At 35.3% G+C, this 18,431-nt stretch overlaps 1 protein-coding gene across 3 annotated transcripts in view; it reads left to right on the top strand.

Moving 5' to 3' along the window:
* The window catches only part of PHTF2 (putative homeodomain transcription factor 2), a 116,603-nt gene that overhangs the window by 72,172 nt on the left and 26,000 nt on the right, over positions 1–18,431 (top strand). For all 3 annotated transcript variants that reach the window (XM_006882597.1, XM_006882595.1, XM_006882596.1), the window contains 3 exons: positions 3,312–3,498; positions 6,144–6,299; positions 11,892–12,110. In XM_006882597.1, coding sequence (XP_006882659.1) covers positions 3,312–3,498; positions 6,144–6,299; positions 11,892–12,110 — 562 coding nt within the window. The remainder of the gene's footprint in view (positions 1–3,311; positions 3,499–6,143; positions 6,300–11,891; positions 12,111–18,431) is intronic.

The raw sequence follows: 18,431 nt of genomic DNA, 5'->3' as shown, positions 1-18,431 counted from the left end.
AAGCCAGTTCTGATTAATCTCCTTTGTCAGTGTGTCCCTTGCTGTTCCCTATCACTCCTCCCTGAGAGAGACTTCACCCTGATTCATAAGGAAAAGGGGACGGCATATTCTCTTACCTACTTCCTGCTGAAAAGGGACGCTGTGGGTTTCAGGGTGAAGATCTCTCACTACTCTAAAGGGCCCCTTTGGCAATAGGAAACACATAGACTACTATGGAGATTGATTTTGGAAACACTTCCATGATACATCTTCAAGGATATGAACATGTACGGCTAAGCACAATTGATAACAGTGCATCTAAATTCCAAAATCAATCTCCATAGTAGACAGATTTTTACTGATTAACCTTGTCAGGTTAATGGTTCTGCCAGCTTCGTTTCCCTCTTTCATCCCTTTTCGTCCAGTCGAGTCTAATTTATCCCCATGTCCTTCCACATGCCTTCGTAAATGCCTCTCCTGCACATTCCCTCTTCTCTTTGTTTGAGTTTCCACCATTTTATCAGTAAACTTTACATCCTCTATCTTTTCCTACACCTACATGTTTCATAGTGATTGAAGGGGTAGCCTTGGTTTCTGTTTCAGGTCTCAATTTTGCCTATTTGTTAGTTTCTGGTTTTGCCAATTTTCTCTACTATAATCCACTTTCTCTCCCCTCTTAAGTGATCTTTGTTCTATGGCTCATTGCTTACGTGGTCTGCCTTTGCCTCCAAGTGTTATATATGAAGTAAACTGTCACAGGATTGGACTTCAGAGTCTTGGAACTCTGGGGAGATGTGGTCTGGATGATTTTTGTTTTAGTGGTGTCAGGGCCTTACTGCAGTTGTAGGAAGTATGGCTTGTCTGTTCCATTTCGAAACCTGAAACCTTGCAGGAGAAAGTTGGGACTAAAGTTGTTTGTACAACATAGAAACTTTCTAGGCTGTGATGAGTATAATACAAAGACATCTAACCAGGCAGTTTCCCAGAGAGTAAGCTGTTGATGGTAGCATGGAACATGTAATTTTATAGTTCTATACTCCAGTGTCAGGTTTACCTCTGACTATGTTGCCTTTATAAAGCTACTTAGATCTCTTTATACTTTAGGCTCCTTTTTTAAAAAAACAAAACAAAAAATTATTACAAAATTAGGTATGTTCTAAAGTCAGTTCCCTTAGTACTAGCAGTCAAGAAATAAAAAAAGACATGTGGCATAGGGAAAGCCTGCTATCAGGGACCTCTCCTAGGTGATAAGGAGCCAGTTTAAAGCCAAAGGTGCATTTGATTCAAGCCATGGTCTTTTCTGTTACTTACTATGTATTTGAAAGTTGGACTGTGAATGAGAATGACCAAAGAAGAATTAGTGCCTTTGAGCTGTGGTGTTGAAGAAGAGTACTGCGTATCCCATGGACTGTCAAAAGAACAAGTAAATCTATCTTGGAGAAGGTGCAGTGAGGGTGTGTCTCGGAAGCAAGGATGGCGAAACTTCAAGTCACATATTTTGGACATACTGCCAAACCTTAGAAAGTGACATCATGCTTAGAAAGGTAGAGGAGGGTCAGTGAAAGAGAGGAAGACCCACCACAAGATAGTTGACACAGTGACTGTAATCATGGGCTCAAGTGTGTCAGAGATATGAGGATGGCACAGAACAGGGCAGGGTTCAGGTTCATTGTTCACAGGGTCTCCATGACATGTAGTAAACTTGACAGTACCTTACATGATCCTTCTCAGTTCTGAAAGCGCAATTCCAGTTGAACTAACTGCTGTGTTAAAGATAGTATTTTCCTGAGCATTTTAAAAAATAATACTGAGAGTAGATGATCATTACATTTTTTTTGGACATGTTCTGCTTTTGGTTTTTTACTTACATGAAAGAGGTCTACACTCTTCTTCTCATTTAACAACATGGCTATGTTTAATAGCCTAGGTTAATGTACAGAAATCAACATTATGCCAGTATAGAGGATGACCACATCAAATCACAAAACAGGATGACTGCATCATTGCATAGCTGCCAAACCTCTGAGAATCATGGCCTGAGTACATTGGCACATGATCTTAACCATTACAGCTAACATTACACTTGCCTCAAACCTTAGTGTTCATTACTGCCAGGTAGAATCATTGATGCACAAAATAGATACCAGACTTTTTACTATGATAAAAATTGCAAAATGTCAGGTAATGAATGGGTAAATGAGGTGTACTCACATAAATTTTATTTGCCGTTTATTGAAAACGTTACATTCTGGGGAGAATATTTAAATATAATTCAATATACTTGTTTTTACTGATGTTTTATGATAGACTTAATCTGCAATGAGCACATTTTACTTCTCTTTCAAACTTACATTATATTTCTATTAACCATTTCTCTGTATTCTTTCACCCACTGTAGTCTCTGGATAGAAATTATTAAAAATATTTTTTTACCTGAGAATCAAAATATGTCTTGTTATGTTTTCTTATATTGTCTTATATACTGAGTAAATACAGTATTTTCAACTCAAGCCATTATGTTCTGAAGTTATGGATCTATGGAAATAATGGTGGCCTAGTGGGTAGGAATTGCACTAGCAACCCAAAGGCAGAAGGTTTGAATCTACCTTGTACTCCTTGGGATAAACATGTGCAGTTTACTGCTTCTAAAAACATGTTGGAGGGTCCAAAGTGAGTTGGTTCTGACTTGATGGCACATAGTAACAGTATCTTTTTTCAGGTGGTAAGATTACTTTCAGTGGGTGAAAGAGCCTACTTCTTTGTTTTCTTTGTGTGTTTCACTTTAACCATTCTCTAGAATCTATGTCTGGTTATTATTTTTTCATGAAGTTTTATATTTTATATCTACTGTATATGAAAATAAATTTTTCAGGTATATTTATATATTCTTATATATACCTGGGGAAACTAATGTATCAGATGAAACTAAATTATTAATTGGTATTTAACCTAAAAATTACTAAGACTTTTTTAAAAATAAAACTTTGAAATATATTATTAACTGTAATACAGTGAGCAGCATTTTGATCCTAGAATTTGTTCAGAGACAAATTGATTTTGCTAAAGACCTTTTCATATATTAGGGCATGTCCCTTAGAATTGCTATTTGTAAGATGTCAAAACCTGAATTGAAAAGAGTAGTATTTTAATGTATGTGTTTGTTTTATTTGGTAGGTATTTTATTTCAGCAGTGGTTTTTGTAAGAACAAGGATAGCTGTTACAATGCTGGGAAATTATGGCCTAATGAGTTAGTGACAGATCATAATTTCCATCACTATCCATCCAATATAAGCCATGTTATTTTATGTTTCTGCACATTTTCCTTTTTTAGATCAAAGAAAATAAAGAATTCAATTGATAAATCAACTGAGACTGACAATGGCTATGTCTCCCTGGATGGGAAAAAGACCGTTAAAAGCAATGAAGATGGAATCCAAAACCATGAAACCCGGTGTGAAACCATTCGCTCAGAAGAGGCATCCTGGAGCACAGGAACACTGAGGAACATTCCCACCAAAGTAAGCGTGCTTCCCCCAACATGGCTTCTGTGATTTTTACAGGAGATGATATTCAGTGACCTGGATATAATAGTTGCCCTTGAATTGTTTAGTTTCTGAATTACATATATTCAGAATTTTTTCTGTGGATCTTCGTAAGTCACATTGATTAAGTAGAAAATAGTATAGTTAAACTAGAATGGTTTATTATTAGTAGCCTGGCTTATTCTGGCTAAAATGTTGACACACTATAATTAGTAGCTGATATCTGTTAGGCCTTAATTTTTCTTTCCCCGCGTCCATAAGAATTTATATTAAATGGACCATCCAGATTATACTGGAATCTGTACTAAGACTTCTTTTTCCATTCATATTTTCTATTAGAAAATATCTTGTTTTTCTTATTTTTTATGTTAGCACATCTATTTTGCTTTGTTTTTCAAGCTGAAAACAGTTTTTATAGAACTCTGTTAAGGATGACTATAATTTGTTTAGTTTTTTAAAAAAATAGTTAAAAAGGCCATGGGTTTATTGTCACAGAGCCTAATATTTACTCTTTGTTTTGCTGAATTTTCTAATTAAATAATTTACTTTTTATAAAAAGTGTTACAACCAACAATCTCAAATTAAAAACTCTTTATGATATTGAAGAATGTAAAGAGAAACATTTTGGATTGAGAAAAATTGATGAAGAGATTTTTCTACTCTTATGTTAGATATGTGGAATTACCCAGCAGTGCACATATTTTCATGACATTTGAAAACATGTAGTCCTTTCTGGTTTTATTATTTCAAATATTTACTTCTCTGATAATGTCAGCCTCACATAATTGCCAATCCTTCAGTGTATGTCTTTTATTAATAAGCTTGTATGCATACAATTTTCCAACATATTTTTGTGTATTTGAGACAAACATGACAATATCAATAAAATTTACTCTCTAGAGTCTCATGTTGTTGTTATTGTTGTATACCAGTGAGTTGGAGTCAACACATAGCTGACCCTCCATTCGGTTTTCAGAGCATTTAATCTCATGGGAGAAGATAGAGATTTATAGAATATTTTAATTCTGGATGTCTTTACAAATACCACTGCTGTCAAGTCAGTTCTAACACATGGTAACTCTGTAGGGCTGTACAGTCGCCAGAATACAAATTCTTGATAGAAACAGATTGCTTTATCTTTTATCTCATGGAGAAGCTGGAGGGTTTGAACCACCAGCTAACTACTGTGCCACCAGTTCTCCTCTTACAAATAGATAGGTACAAAATATCTATCTGGTATGTGCATATAGACAGTCCTGTTATATGCTTCTGTCCTTTAAATCTTTATTAGATCAATAGTGGACATTATAGTTGATAACATCTTTTAATTGAGAAAATATATAAAGTACACCACAATGCCTGGTTAACTTCTGTTCTCTCAGCTCCTTTAGATAGTCTCTGTCCTGCTTTTGTTCCATTTTATGGTCCTTAATTTTGTAAACAGTTTAAAATCTTTGGCTGAGAAAAACTTTATAGGACAGTATTTGACAAATTATGTAGAATCATTTTATTACATTTAAAATAAAAGTAAAAGTATAATCACTAATACCTTACATTTCTAGAAAATCAGGTGGTGGTGCTGTTAGGTTCTATTGAGTCAACTCCAACTCATAGCGACCCTGTGAACAACAGATTGAAATCTTGCTCTATCCTGTGTCATCCCATTATCTCTGCCATTCTTAAGTCCATTTTTGCAGTCTATCCGCACATGCAACCATTGTTTCAGTCAGATAATAAGGTAGTACTAGTAGATTACTTAGAGAGCTCTGGTGGCTTAATGATAAGGAATTGTACTGCCTGTGCAAAGATACGTACTTTAAACTCCCCAGCTACTCCAGGGGAGAAAGATGGGCAGTCTTCTACCATGCAGTTGACCGCCTCTGAAAGGATGAGGGGTCAGCTATGGGTGAGTTCCCACAACAATAAATGACTTTGGCATTTAAAGGTATTTTGAAGTGGTGTTTATATTCCATATGTAATGAATTCAGTTGTCTCTCCCAAAATATGTGTTACTTTGACTGGACCATGATTCTCAGTATTATGTAATTATCCTCCATTTATTAATCTCATGTAATTATCCTTTGTGTTGTAAATCCTAGCTCCAATGATATTACTGAGGCAAGATTATAATGGAATTTATGTTAATAAGTCTGATATACAGTAGGTCAGTCTCTGAGTTATAAAGAGATTTAAAAACTGAGCGGAGATTAGAAAGACTTAATAATTGAAAAAAGAAAAGTCTGGACAGGTGCTTGTCATTTGGACCCAAGGTTCCTCTGCATTGTGAACCTCCCAGACTCACAAGAAGATTGATGCCAGGGCACATGGAGACCTCCAAGGGATCCTCGGCCCACAAATGTTGAAAGAAGGTAAAGTTCTTCCTCAAGAGTTGTCAGAGAAAGCCTTCCCCCAGAGCTGGTGCCCTAAATTTGGACTTCTAGCCTCCTAAAATGTGCGAGAATAAATGTTTGTGAAAGCCATGCACTTGTGGTTCTGTAATAGCTACACTAGATAAATAAGAATTCGTATATGTGCATGTATCATTTTAAATTTGTCAGTGTTAGAGCTACAAACTCTTACTATAAATCACATCCAATCCTCTTTCTCTCCTCTCAATTTAGGATGCCCAAAGGACAATCGCTAATGTCTCGGATGAAGTCTCCAGTGAGGAAGGGCCCGAAACAGGATACCCATTACGACGTCGCATGGACAGGACTTCTGAAAGCATTCTTCGAAATAGAAAGTCACACCATTATAAGAAACATTACCCTAATGAGGTATACACTTTGGCTGTTCATGTCTCTTATGTTATTAATTGGACACTCCTTTCAATACTTGAATATTACTATTGTAATAACAAAAATTCCCATCTGTATCTCTTGTTACATGTTCTAGTTTTATAGAGTAGCCAGTTCCGATTCATGTACTGCACACAAATTGAGACATTTACACTCATTTTGTCTTTTATTTCTGAAGACTCTTAGAGTCAGTTTGCTGATTACTTTTAAAGAGGGAGATTCAGTCTGTGAACACTTGAGTCCTTTGCCCCCTCCCCTGTTATTTGAAGAGCTTCATAACTTCTTGAGTATAGAGAACTCATTATTTGAAGCAATTTCATTCACACTGTCACCTGTTCTTTTTTCCTTTTTTTTTTTTTTTAGTTTCTCCAAACTTATTTCCAATTCTATCACATATCTTAAAACTATTTAAATAGGAAAAGAATTTAATTTTTAAAAAATATCTTCACATTCTATTTTCAACATTCATGTTCCATCATCTGGCTTCCAGACAAATTAATTAGTTGTTATGTGATTTTTCAAAAAACATTACCTCCGTCCCTTTTTAAACTTGATTTTTTTTTCTCCTGATGACTTAGAAAAATCCTGAAAAATAACTATTAAGCTTTACTGAAATACAGCTATACATTCAACCTGTTAAGATTTGAAGAGATGTTATTCTTTGTGGACTTTTCTTTGTGATAGCATCTCTGGTTCACCTTCCTGGTTGCTCTGGTTGTGCTCGCTATGACAGTCATTGTTGTTTTGTTAGGTACCTGCAAGTCACATCATAAGGACCCTGTGAGCAAATGATCTGAACTGTTAGACATAGATACTAGGGTATCTGCTCCTTGCCTCCTCACCCCCATTATCTGGTAATCTATTCCCTGTCTTTAAACCAGCTAGCCAGACTTGGGGGATTCACAGTCTTAGTCATCTGTGTCTATACTATGTGGAACTGGACTGAAGCTAGAGGGTTATTGCTGCTCTCCTCTACTCATTTTAGTTTAGAATTCTTTCCCCCTTGCTCTTCTTGATTTGCAGCTGTATTTTGAACTGTTGAGACTCCTGGAGAACACCATCTTATATTTTAAGTAAATACATTGCTTAAGATTTCGTTTTTATGTAACAGCTATCAGCCTGAATAAGGTGGCTATTTACCTAATAAACCTTGGTAGTTTTCAATTTCTCAGTAATTCAGAAGACTCTATAAAAATAAGATCTGGTCTTTGAGTTCTTCATGTGTAGCTGGATGATATTTAAAAGCTGTATTCTTTTTTAAAAAATATTTTGATGATCTTAATTTTAAATGGCATTTGTAAAATTAAAAAAAAAACAACAACCCAACCCTACCCGCCTTTGAATAAGACAGAAGTGAGGCAGTGCACTTTTACATCTGTATAGTATTAATTATTTACTATCTCTCTTCAAAATCTTATTAGTTTTCTGTCTTTAGGAGTGAGACAGTAACAATTTATTGAAATATTTCATTCCTGATGACCAAGCAGTGATCCAACCACTTGTTGTAAACCTTTCACATAGTGACACATACGAAAACCTCTATATGGAACTTTAATTTTTCAATCATCTGATATGCTGGTAGGATAAGTATTATGAAGGTCTTGCCATTTAATCTGCTTTCAATTAATCCCCATGGTTCTTTTTCTTCTGCTGTTTATAGCCAGTCCTTGAGTTACAGACATCCTTTCAGAAACTCACCCTATAATGTAAATTTTTCCCCACTGGAAGCAATTGAACCAACCCCCTACTCTTAACATACTCTTCATCCTTCACTTGCTTCAAGTGCAACTTTTAAATCATCTTTGCACTTAAGTAAGGTTACATAAGGACTGTATGCACCTGGTTCAAACACACTTGTAACAACATAGTTAAGAATAGATCTCAGTGGTAACTTGAGGATTGAGTATATCTAATTAGCTGCTTCCTCTTTCCTTTGGTTAAGGTCGTACGTGAATCCTTTTCTAGGATGGAAACTGTGTCCTGGGGATCTGACAACTTCCTTTAAGTATTTGTCCTGGTTTAAGTCTGTCTCACTTTGTTCAGCCCTCCAAATTGTCTTCAGGCTTTCTTCCCTACTATAGATAAGGTTTTTTATCTAGCCAAGGTGGCATTTGATGGAAAGGCACATCACAATTTAGAAAAATTAGTGAACTTTTTAAAACTTATTTTGAGTTTCATTTTAATACAGTGACTGTGACAGTGGGGTCAGGTATGTGGGGTATATAACAACAACAACAACAAAAAATAATAAGGCTAGCCTTATCAGAATATTGTTATTATTGTTGCTGTTGTTATTATTAGATGCCATTGACTATGTTCCAACTCATGGCAAACCTATGTACACAGCAGGAAACATTGTCTGTCCTGCATGATCTTTACAGTTGCTGGTGCTTGATTGAACCCATTGTTGCAGCCCTCTCTTAAAGATGTGACCTCATCTCTTTAAGGGTCTTCCTCTTTTTCATTGACCCTCTGTTTTACCAAGCATAGTTTCTCTCTCCAGGACTGGCTTCTTCTAATTGCATGTCCTAAGTATCTGAGAATTAAAAAACAGAATGTCACCCTCACCTTCATGCTATTTTGGATTTACTCCTTCCAAAACAAATTTCATATGGCAAATTCTCTTGGCAGTCCATAATATTCAATATTATTTGCCATCATTACAGTGTAAAGGCATCAATTCTTAGTCTTCCTTATTCATTGTCCAACTCTCATATGCCTATGAGGTGATTGAAAACACTATGACTCTGCTCCTTAGTCCTTAAAGTGACAACCTTGCTCTTTAAGACTTAAAAGAGGTCCTGTCAGAGATTTTCCCAGTGCAATATATGATCAGATTTCCCAACTGCTGCTACCATGGCCATTGATGGTTAGGATTAAGTAAATGATGTGCAAATTACCCGGCCAAAGCATTTATATTGTAAATGCTTGTTCCCATTAAATAATCACTTTCCTCAAGGTTTGGCTGTATGTTCAGTTTTAATTTCCTGTCTGTAAATATTTAAAAGCAGAGCAATTAACTTCCTGTCTGTAAATATTTAAAAGCAGAGCAAACCAAATTAAATGTGGTAAGCTAGAACTATATTCACTAATTACAAAATTTCATTTTTAAAATTCAGCAATTTGTAGTAAAATTCAAGATAACCATTAATCATCTAAATATAACAGCTGAAATTCTGTTTGAACTATAAGCAATTATCGGCAATATTTGTTATGTTTAACGTTAACAAAATGATTTTATTAGTCAATATTTGGCAAAAAAACACTTACAAAGAATTGCAGGTATTTCTTTGCAGAGAATTACAAATTATTTCCTTAGCTCTGATACCACTCATTCATTTCCATTAAATCATCAGGTCTTTTATCATGTTACCTATTTCTGATTACCAAGTCTGTATAAAATTTCAGTGACAGCTAGGTTAGCTTTTAAAAATTTTAAATTAGCAATTGCTGATACTGAACAATTTCTGTGCCTTTCAATGGAATGAAAACTGTAGGATGAAAATCATTTATACTTCAGATATTCTGATGACTTAGTGAGTATGAAATATTTTTTGTGCATTTTTATAAAACAAAGACTGATGTTTGCCCTTTAGTTTTTGTTTATGTCTTCATTATTCTTTTCAGCTCATACTAAACTTACTACCCCTTTCCATGAAACAATTCTCCCTGCAAGCACTCTTTCAGCAAACTAAGTATATATTCGTGATACCCCTTTCTAATACAGTGAAACCATCATCATATTGTATCTCATTCATACAAAATATTTTATTACTTTTGGTGAGCACGTCAAAAAAGATTTGTTTGCTTTTTGTCCTTTGTGCACTTACTATTTAGTTTGTTTGAGACCAACTAGAATAAATTAGAGTATATGAAACACATGAATATTAAAATAATGAAAATAATGTTATCAATGCTGGAAAAAATAATGTGTGTCAAGTGAATATACATAATAACTCAGTTTGGTGACAAGGAAATCACTCTGAGTAAAAGACTTTAAATACACATTTCTTGAATTTCTGTTTTGTGCCAGCTTTATAGCTTCTTTTATTTTTACCACTTCTTTAACTAGGACAGTTCTATTCTCAACTGGTAAATAAAGAAACTGAGGCTTAGAAAAATGGTTCAGGTTGGTATTTTTCTGCCACTTCTTTGAATAGGCTCTAAAGGAGAACTGGATTAGTGATAAGTGATAGGAACAAAATCAAAGACTAAACTGGCAAAGAGCAAACTGTGTTTAGGGCCTAGGAAGTAATCAGCTGTCACTGGAAAAGGGGCTGTGTAGAGGGAGAAGTGAAAGACAGAGCCCCAAAGGATCATGCTGTGGGAAGACGAGCATGCTGGGTAATGGGACTCCTAACTTTGTCCAGGAGACCAATGGGGAGCCACAGAAGGAATCATTCTTTCTTTTTTTTAATTTTATTTTATTTAATTAATTTATTTTATACTAGTTTATTTGCGAAGTCTGTATACATTGTTTTCCACACTGGATCTTTCCCATTTCTTTCACTGCCGTGCTCCTCCCCACCCCATCAAATTGTGCAACAACATAGGATCTTTTTTGAAAAGAGTTAAATAACAATTGCACTTTAAAAAAGGTTAGTCTGGTATGACAACAATCCGAAACAAGAGGTGCTTTGCAAAGTCGACTGCAAGCGGGGGAAGGTAGGAGAGAGGATGAAAATGTGCAGCTAAGAATGACTGAAAAAGCATAGTTGATCTAGAGAGAGACTGGGTCTTCTTGAAAGATTCTTAAGCAACTTACTTGAGACTCTAGTGATAGTATGGGAAAGAGACAAGAATAAAGAGCAAACATTTTAAAGGTAGAATTCACAAATTTTAGTGAGAGGACAGCTAAAAAAGTTAAAATTTGAAATTTAGGGTATAGTTGATAAGAATGGCTATTACTGTTTTCATTTAGTGTCAGTTCTTTTAATTTTGAAAATAAAATTTATAAAAAGATAAACGTTTTGTTATGAAGCCTCTATTTTGTACAGTAAGTATTCCTAGGAGAGGATACATTATTTAGAAATTATTTAAATGAAACTTTTCAGGGTTTTTTTTACTTTTATAGACTAGTTCATAAATATAAAATAGTGATTGCATGGTATTTTTATTTTTTGTTAATTTTGTGTCAATTTGTTGAGCTTGTTTGAAAAATAGAAGTAGTATATAAATCAGATGTTGGTTAAAAATTTTAAAAAGGCTAGAGTAAGAAAATAACTCCAGTAAACACACTTAAATTGGTTAATAGTAGTGAGTATATGAATTTAGGATGCCAGAATTCTGGATTTTATGTAAAATTTAAGCAGAAACTAGCATAGCCTCAGTGTGCCAAGCAAAACTTTAGTTGAGGTGTAAAATTAAGTAAATTTTATGTAGGACATTGTTAACTCCTTAAATCCTAGTATGTGGGTTTTTTTTTTTTAAAGTTTTACTACCTGTTTTCACTGTCCTTTGACAGTGTATTTGTGTTTTAGCAAGTAATAACAATATATGGCTCTGATAGCATCCTTTGAGTTGCAAAGGGTACATAAATTGTATTAATGTCAAAGAATATCTTGATTTCAGGATGCCCCTAAATCGGGTACTAGTTGCAGCTCTCGCTGTTCAAGTTCCAGACAGGATTCTGAGAGCACAAGGCCCGAATCTGAAACAGAAGATGTGTTATGGGAAGACTTGTTACATTGTGCAGAATGCCGTTCGTCTTGCACCAGTGAGACTGATGTGGAAAATCCTCAGATTAATCCCTATGTGAAAAAAGAATATAGAGATGACCCTTTTCATCAGGTTGGTTAACAGTATCGGATTATGTGGGATTATCAGTCACGCTCCTTTGCATAGATATAAAAAATTCTACAGAGGAAGCTTCTATTCAATGAGAATAATAGTGCTGTAATTCTTTTTTTTTTAAATGTGAGCTGTGATCTGACTTCATTAGAACATAGAATCTCATTATTTATATTGCTTCTGTGTCTCTTAACTTGCAAACAAATGTCCCCAAGAAGTTTTTGGTAAATGGTATTTTGTAAATTAAATTATGTTTGGGTGCATTAGTCCCTTATTCACGCAGTATACTTTTGGGCAGATTCACTTACACCAAAAGCACAGATAAGATTATGACTTGAAAATCTCTATTTCATGAATATTTACCTCCTAGGACTAGGACATAGGGAGTTCTGGTGGCCTGTTGGCAAGAAGCTGCGCAGCAATTCCGAAAGCACGCAGTTCGAGGCCACCAGCTGCTCCGTGGGAGAAGAATGGGCAGTCTTCTCATATGTGATTAACTGCCTCTGAAAACTCACCGAAGGTCAGCTGTGGGTCCGTTCCAACTCGACATTACACAACAACAACAGTCATCACCAATACTACTAGTATTCAGTACAAACATAAAAGGAGTAACATATATGATAGAAATTTTTCAGGGTAGTCACATTAAAAATGTTTAAAAAGTACAATTCTTTTAATATGTTTTATTTAACCTGGTATTTAAAAATACTGACATCTCAAGTATGTAATTAATATGAAGATATTAATGAATTCTTTTTAAAAACTTTTTTAATAATAGGTTTTTAAAAGTTGGTATGAACATTTCTGGCATTATCTTGTCTTACACCAGCCCCTTTTGAGGTTCTCAGTAGCTGCATGTGAATAGCGACTGCCCTACTGGTCAGCACGTGTCTATGAGATCTCTTTATTTGAATGTCTCAGCAATACCTCAAATTTAACCAAACTCACCATCTTCTTTCCTAAAAATCTTTTTCCTGTTAGATTCAAAATCCTAGTGAAAGACTTGTCCACCTGCTCACCAGTTCATAAATCTAGTGATGGTCATTTTATAGCCCCTGCTCTTCCTGAGAGTCTTCTCTTTCTTATGCACTGCCCATCACATCTTATAATGAAATAAGTAAACCAGGAACTAGAGGTAGGAGGAAAGAAACTGCCTTCTTCTGATAAGGAATAGCTATCAAAGAATCTTCTGAAAAAAAAAAAAAAGAATCTTCTGAAAATCTGCCCTATTTAATGGTGAGATTTAATGGTAGAAGCGATTCTTGAAGGGAGAAACAAGGCAAAGCTGACCACTATCACCACTTTTTCTTTCTAAATCCTAAGAGCATATTTGTTTGTGTAAAGTTTTGGTTGGACTTAAGTGCATCTGACATTTACATTGAGCTCAAAACCCATGGCAGCAGCCATCAAGAAATCAAAACACATCTTGTATTGGGAAAATCGACTGCCAAGGACCTCTCCAAAGTGCTAATGAGTTAGGATAAAAGACTTAGGTTGTGCCTGAGCCAAGCCATGGTATTTTCAGTTGCTTCCTATCCATCTGAAAGTGGGACAGTTAAGGATGACTGAAGAAGAATTGATGCCATTGAATTGTGTTGGCAGAGAGCATTGACTATCCCATGGACTACCAAAAGAACAGATAAATCTGCTGGAGGAGGTGCAAACAACTTGCTCCTTGGAGGCAAGGATGGTGGACCTTTGCCTCACATACTTTGGACATGCTGTCAGGAGGAGCCAGTCCTTGGAAAAAGACATTGTGCTGGGAAAGGTCGAGGGTCAGTGACAGAGCTGACAGCCCTGAGGGTCAGTGACAGAGCTGACAGCCCTGAAAGAGATGGGTTTACATCATGACTGTAAAAATAGACTGGAGCAGCCGAGCTCTGGTGGCCTAGTGGCAAGAAGGTGTATTGCAATTCCAGAGGTGCACGATTCAAATCCACCAGATGCTCTGCTGGAGAAGGAGGAACAATCTCCTCCTGTACCAGTCAGATCTGATTTGACGGTACACACACACAAAATAATAAAATTTAAAAAATTTTTAAAAAAATAGACGAGCGTGGCAGATGTTCTGGATGGTGCAGGGTAACACAAGGTTCATAGAGTTGCTGTGAGTTGTAGTGACTCAATGGTACCTTACAGCGACAGAGTTCACATTAAAAAGGAAAACATCAAGAATAGCAAATATAATTTTAAAGTATGCAAAATTAGGGACATTTCTTTTTGTCTATAAAATGATTTTTGAAGATATGGTAACTAGGTTACCATAGGGAGTTCTGGTGGCCTGTTGATAAAGAGCTGCTGTGCCAACCCAAAGGCACATATTTTAGATCTACCAGCAGCTCTGTGGGAAAGAGATGGGCATTTCCTCCCATGCAGTTTACAGCCTCTGAAAACCCATTGGAGGGTCAGCACCAACTAAAGGGTACACAACAGCAATTAAGATAGTGCTGTGTATAAGGGTAAGGATAAACAAATAGACCTGTAGAATAGAAAAGCAAACCCAATATAGAGCCCTAGTACAGCTGGCCCTGAACAGCATGTGTTTGAATTCCATGGGCTCGTTTACAGATTCCACTCCCCACCCTCCCCCCGTTGCTATGCTGTGAGCTCAAGTATTTTTTTTTTATCATTTCTGTGTGAGAAGTTTGTCTTTCCCTAGAGTTTATTGAGTCACCTGGAGTTTTTTAGATTTAGAGTCACGTGGCATTTTAAGTGGGCACTTTAACACTGGTGCCCGTGTAGTTTACACTCAAATGTTTTTCAAGGGTCAGCTTTCACAGTTCAAATCTGTGTTGTTCACAGGTTAACTCTATGTGACATAACTGATATTACAGTCAGTGGGAAAGAAGAAATTTTCAGTGAATAACTCTAGGTCAAATAACTACCCGTATACAAAAGTTTTTTCCTGATAGTTTATATATGAAAAAGCAAAACTTTCAAAATGGGAAATATCTGGTATGAAAAACAATGTATACAAACTTTGTAAATAAACCAGTTTATAAAAAAAAATTAAGAAGGAAACAAATGTTTTTTATTGCTTTGGGATAGAGAAATTTGTAAAGAAGAGGTGAGAGAGCAAAAACAAAAGATTGAGGGGATTAATAAACTTGAATATAATGAATTTTAAAACTTTAAGTAACAAATGAAACCATAAGCCTTGTTAAAAGACAAGCCACAGACTGGGAGAAAATACTTAGCGTCCATTGACTAGCAAAGGCTTGTTGTCTAGATAGTATAAAAAAGCAAGTAAAAACAAATCACTCAATAGAAAAATGAACAAAAGACAGTCAGTTGGGTGACTAATAAAGATAGCCACAATGTCGATTTGAACACTGAGATGTAATTCCAGTAATTAAAAATGGTCTGATAAATTTTGTTAACAGGAATGTGAAACAAGAACAATGCTGATTTTAATATGAATTTGATTGCTTTGGAGAGTTGTCATTACTAAAAATTGAAAGTCTGCAAGACCCTAGGAAATTCACTCTAAGTACATATAATTCAAGAAATACCTTTTACATACTTGTAAAATGTTCTAGAAGATAGGCAAAAGCAAGTCTGTAAAAGGTGTTCGTTGAATTATATGTGATACTGAAAATAAAATAATAGCCAATAATATTAGAATTAGTAAATCATAGCATTAAAACAATAGAACAGAAATGGAATGACTTTAGAGCTACATCTGTTAACTTGAATAAATTTTTAATTAAAAACCAAGATGATACATATGATATATCATTTATATAAATTTTAAAATATGCTGAACTATTGTATTTAAAGTTAGAAGCATGTGCAGTAAAAGTATAATAAATGTCAAATATAGGATAATGTACCCATAGTTATCAATGTTATCTGTAATAATGTTTATTTAGTCAAATTTCTGAAGCAAATAGGAGGGGATGTTAAAATACCACAAAGCTGATTCTCTGATTGAATTATTTCAATTTAAAAATTATCTGTTGAGACTTGCTTCTTCAACAAAAGGGTCAGGGAAATAAGCTTTGCTTCAAGTACTTGAGTGAGAACAAAGAATGAGGGAGTAGACTGCCTTCCTCAGTTTTTTTAAGAAGCTTGATCATGAACATTTGTTGTTGTTTCCCGTTTGAGTCACATTCTACAGCAGATTTTTAGAAGCAGTGAATCACACGGGAGGAGAATCCCCAGCCTTCTACCATGGAGCTGCTAGTGAATTTGAACTGTGTGCCTTGGGGATTACAGCACAGCTTCTTAGTAATTTTGAGAATATAAAATAGTTGTTAGGTAAATATGTAGCATTGAAGTATTTTGGATCCCATTTCCTAAGATGTGAGATTTTAAACATATTTATGTACAGAGAGAAAACCAATAAGGATGAATTGAAAAAGTTACAGATTAGTAGAATGAGGCTACTTGGGATTCTGGAGAGGAAGTAGAGTTAGGAAGCTTTGAACAGGGAGGGGACATGTCCCCCACTGAGATAGAAGTTCATGTAACAAGCAAGCAAATAAAGATTATTTCCTGATAATCTCTTTACTCAAAACAGAATAGAATGAGCATCTATTACAACAAGAAGGGAGGCAATGGGATAGGGGACTTCTGGGTGGTAGTAAACAGTTGAGGTTATCATTTATGAGGATTGGAGGCGGGAGGGAGAGAATAACCACACATACAAGCTGGTGAACCCACTGTTGTGCCACATTGCTGAAAGGCTACACAAAATCTAAAACTGATTTGTAGTTTCTCATTGCGTTCAGTTATGTAATGTCCTCTAGAATATAGCTATTATAATCATACTGATTATACAGCTGATATTTAGTAAGCATTTGTTATATGCCAGTAACTGTGCAAAGTAATCTAGATCTATAATAAAATATAATCCCAACAACCTTCTATGAGAATGTAGTTAATGGTTTCATTTGTAGTTGAGGAAACTCAGAAAAAGAGTGACAGTCCCAGAGTTACTCTATAAAATGGTTGTTATTAAAGGTGTAAGATAAGGCAGACTCAATGGCATGTAAAAATAATAACATACTATGACAGGTTTAAATATGCTGATTTTAATATGAATTTGATTGCTTTGGAGAGTTGTCATTACTAAAAATTGAAAGTCTGCAAGACCCTAGGAAATTCACTCTAAGTACATATAATTCAAGAAATACCTTTTGCATACTTGTATAATGTTCTAGAAGATAGGCAAAAGCAAGTCTGTAAAAGTCTGTAAAAGGTGTAAAAGCAGGATGGCATCTATTTCCTAAATAACATGCCTCCGGAAACCCTATGAACTTTGATAAATGTCGATAGTTGTAGAGGGGCTTCAGGCATTTTTTTTGTTCATTGAGTTGCTATGAGTCGTGCTTGACTCAAGGCGATCAACAACAACAAGAAGATAAGGCATGCTGTAGCTAATTGAAATAGTCTATCTGGGATCTAGATATATTAGATGGAAAAGGAAATGAAACCAAGAAAGCACTTCTGTTTAAGTACATAACAGGTATTTAATAAAGTCACTTGAGTAAATAGAGAAAACTTTTTTTCAAAGCATTTTATAATAAATTTTCATAAATTATTTTTAAAAATAGTTTATTGAGTGTTGTATGCAGAATAAACTCACCTTAAGTCTTAAGAAAAAGATTCAAACTTCAAGTTGGAGTACTGAAGGGTTATGGGACAAAATATTGAATGATGCAGGAAACTTAAAAAAGATAGAAATTCTTACTTTGGTCACTGTACCAAAAAACATTGAATAGCCTTTAGCCATTTCAGGAGATCGCATATAATCAGGAACTAATGATACTGAAGAAAGGAATTCAAGCTGCCTTAAGGGATTGGTGAAAAATATCACTTCAAGGGGAGCTCTGGTGGCCTAGTGGCAAGGAGCTGCAACTACAATCCCAGAGGCGCACGGTTCGAATCCACCAGATGCTTTGCCGGGGAAGGAGGGACAATCTCCTCCTGTACCGGTCAGATCTGATTTGACGGTACACTCACACAAAAATAATAATAAAAAAAAATCACTTCAGGAATTAACAAAGTTGAATTGTTTCTGCACACTGATAGACCTGCTAGTTGTGCTCACTCACTTAGGCTGAGACATTTGGGACACAGTTACTTGGCCAGCTGTAAGAGATCCATATACCTGCCCTTTCCAAGAAAGATGATTCAACAGGATACAGAAATTATCAAAACATCAATACTGCATTCAAGAAAAATTTTGCTGAAGGTAATATTGCATAGAAGTAAAATGTTGCTGAAGATAATTTAAAAATAATTGCAATATTAGAAATAATATTGACAGAGAACTGCCAGAAGTTTAAACAGAGTTAGGACAGGTTATCTTTAGTT

The sequence above is a fragment of the Elephantulus edwardii genome, unplaced genomic scaffold, assembly GCF_000299155.1.
Source record: "Elephantulus edwardii isolate Elephantulus edwardi_28Jun2011 unplaced genomic scaffold, EleEdw1.0 scaffold00022, whole genome shotgun sequence".
Taxonomy (NCBI): domain Eukaryota; kingdom Metazoa; phylum Chordata; class Mammalia; order Macroscelidea; family Macroscelididae; genus Elephantulus; species Elephantulus edwardii.
This window is presented reverse-complemented; position numbering and strand designations above follow the sequence as displayed.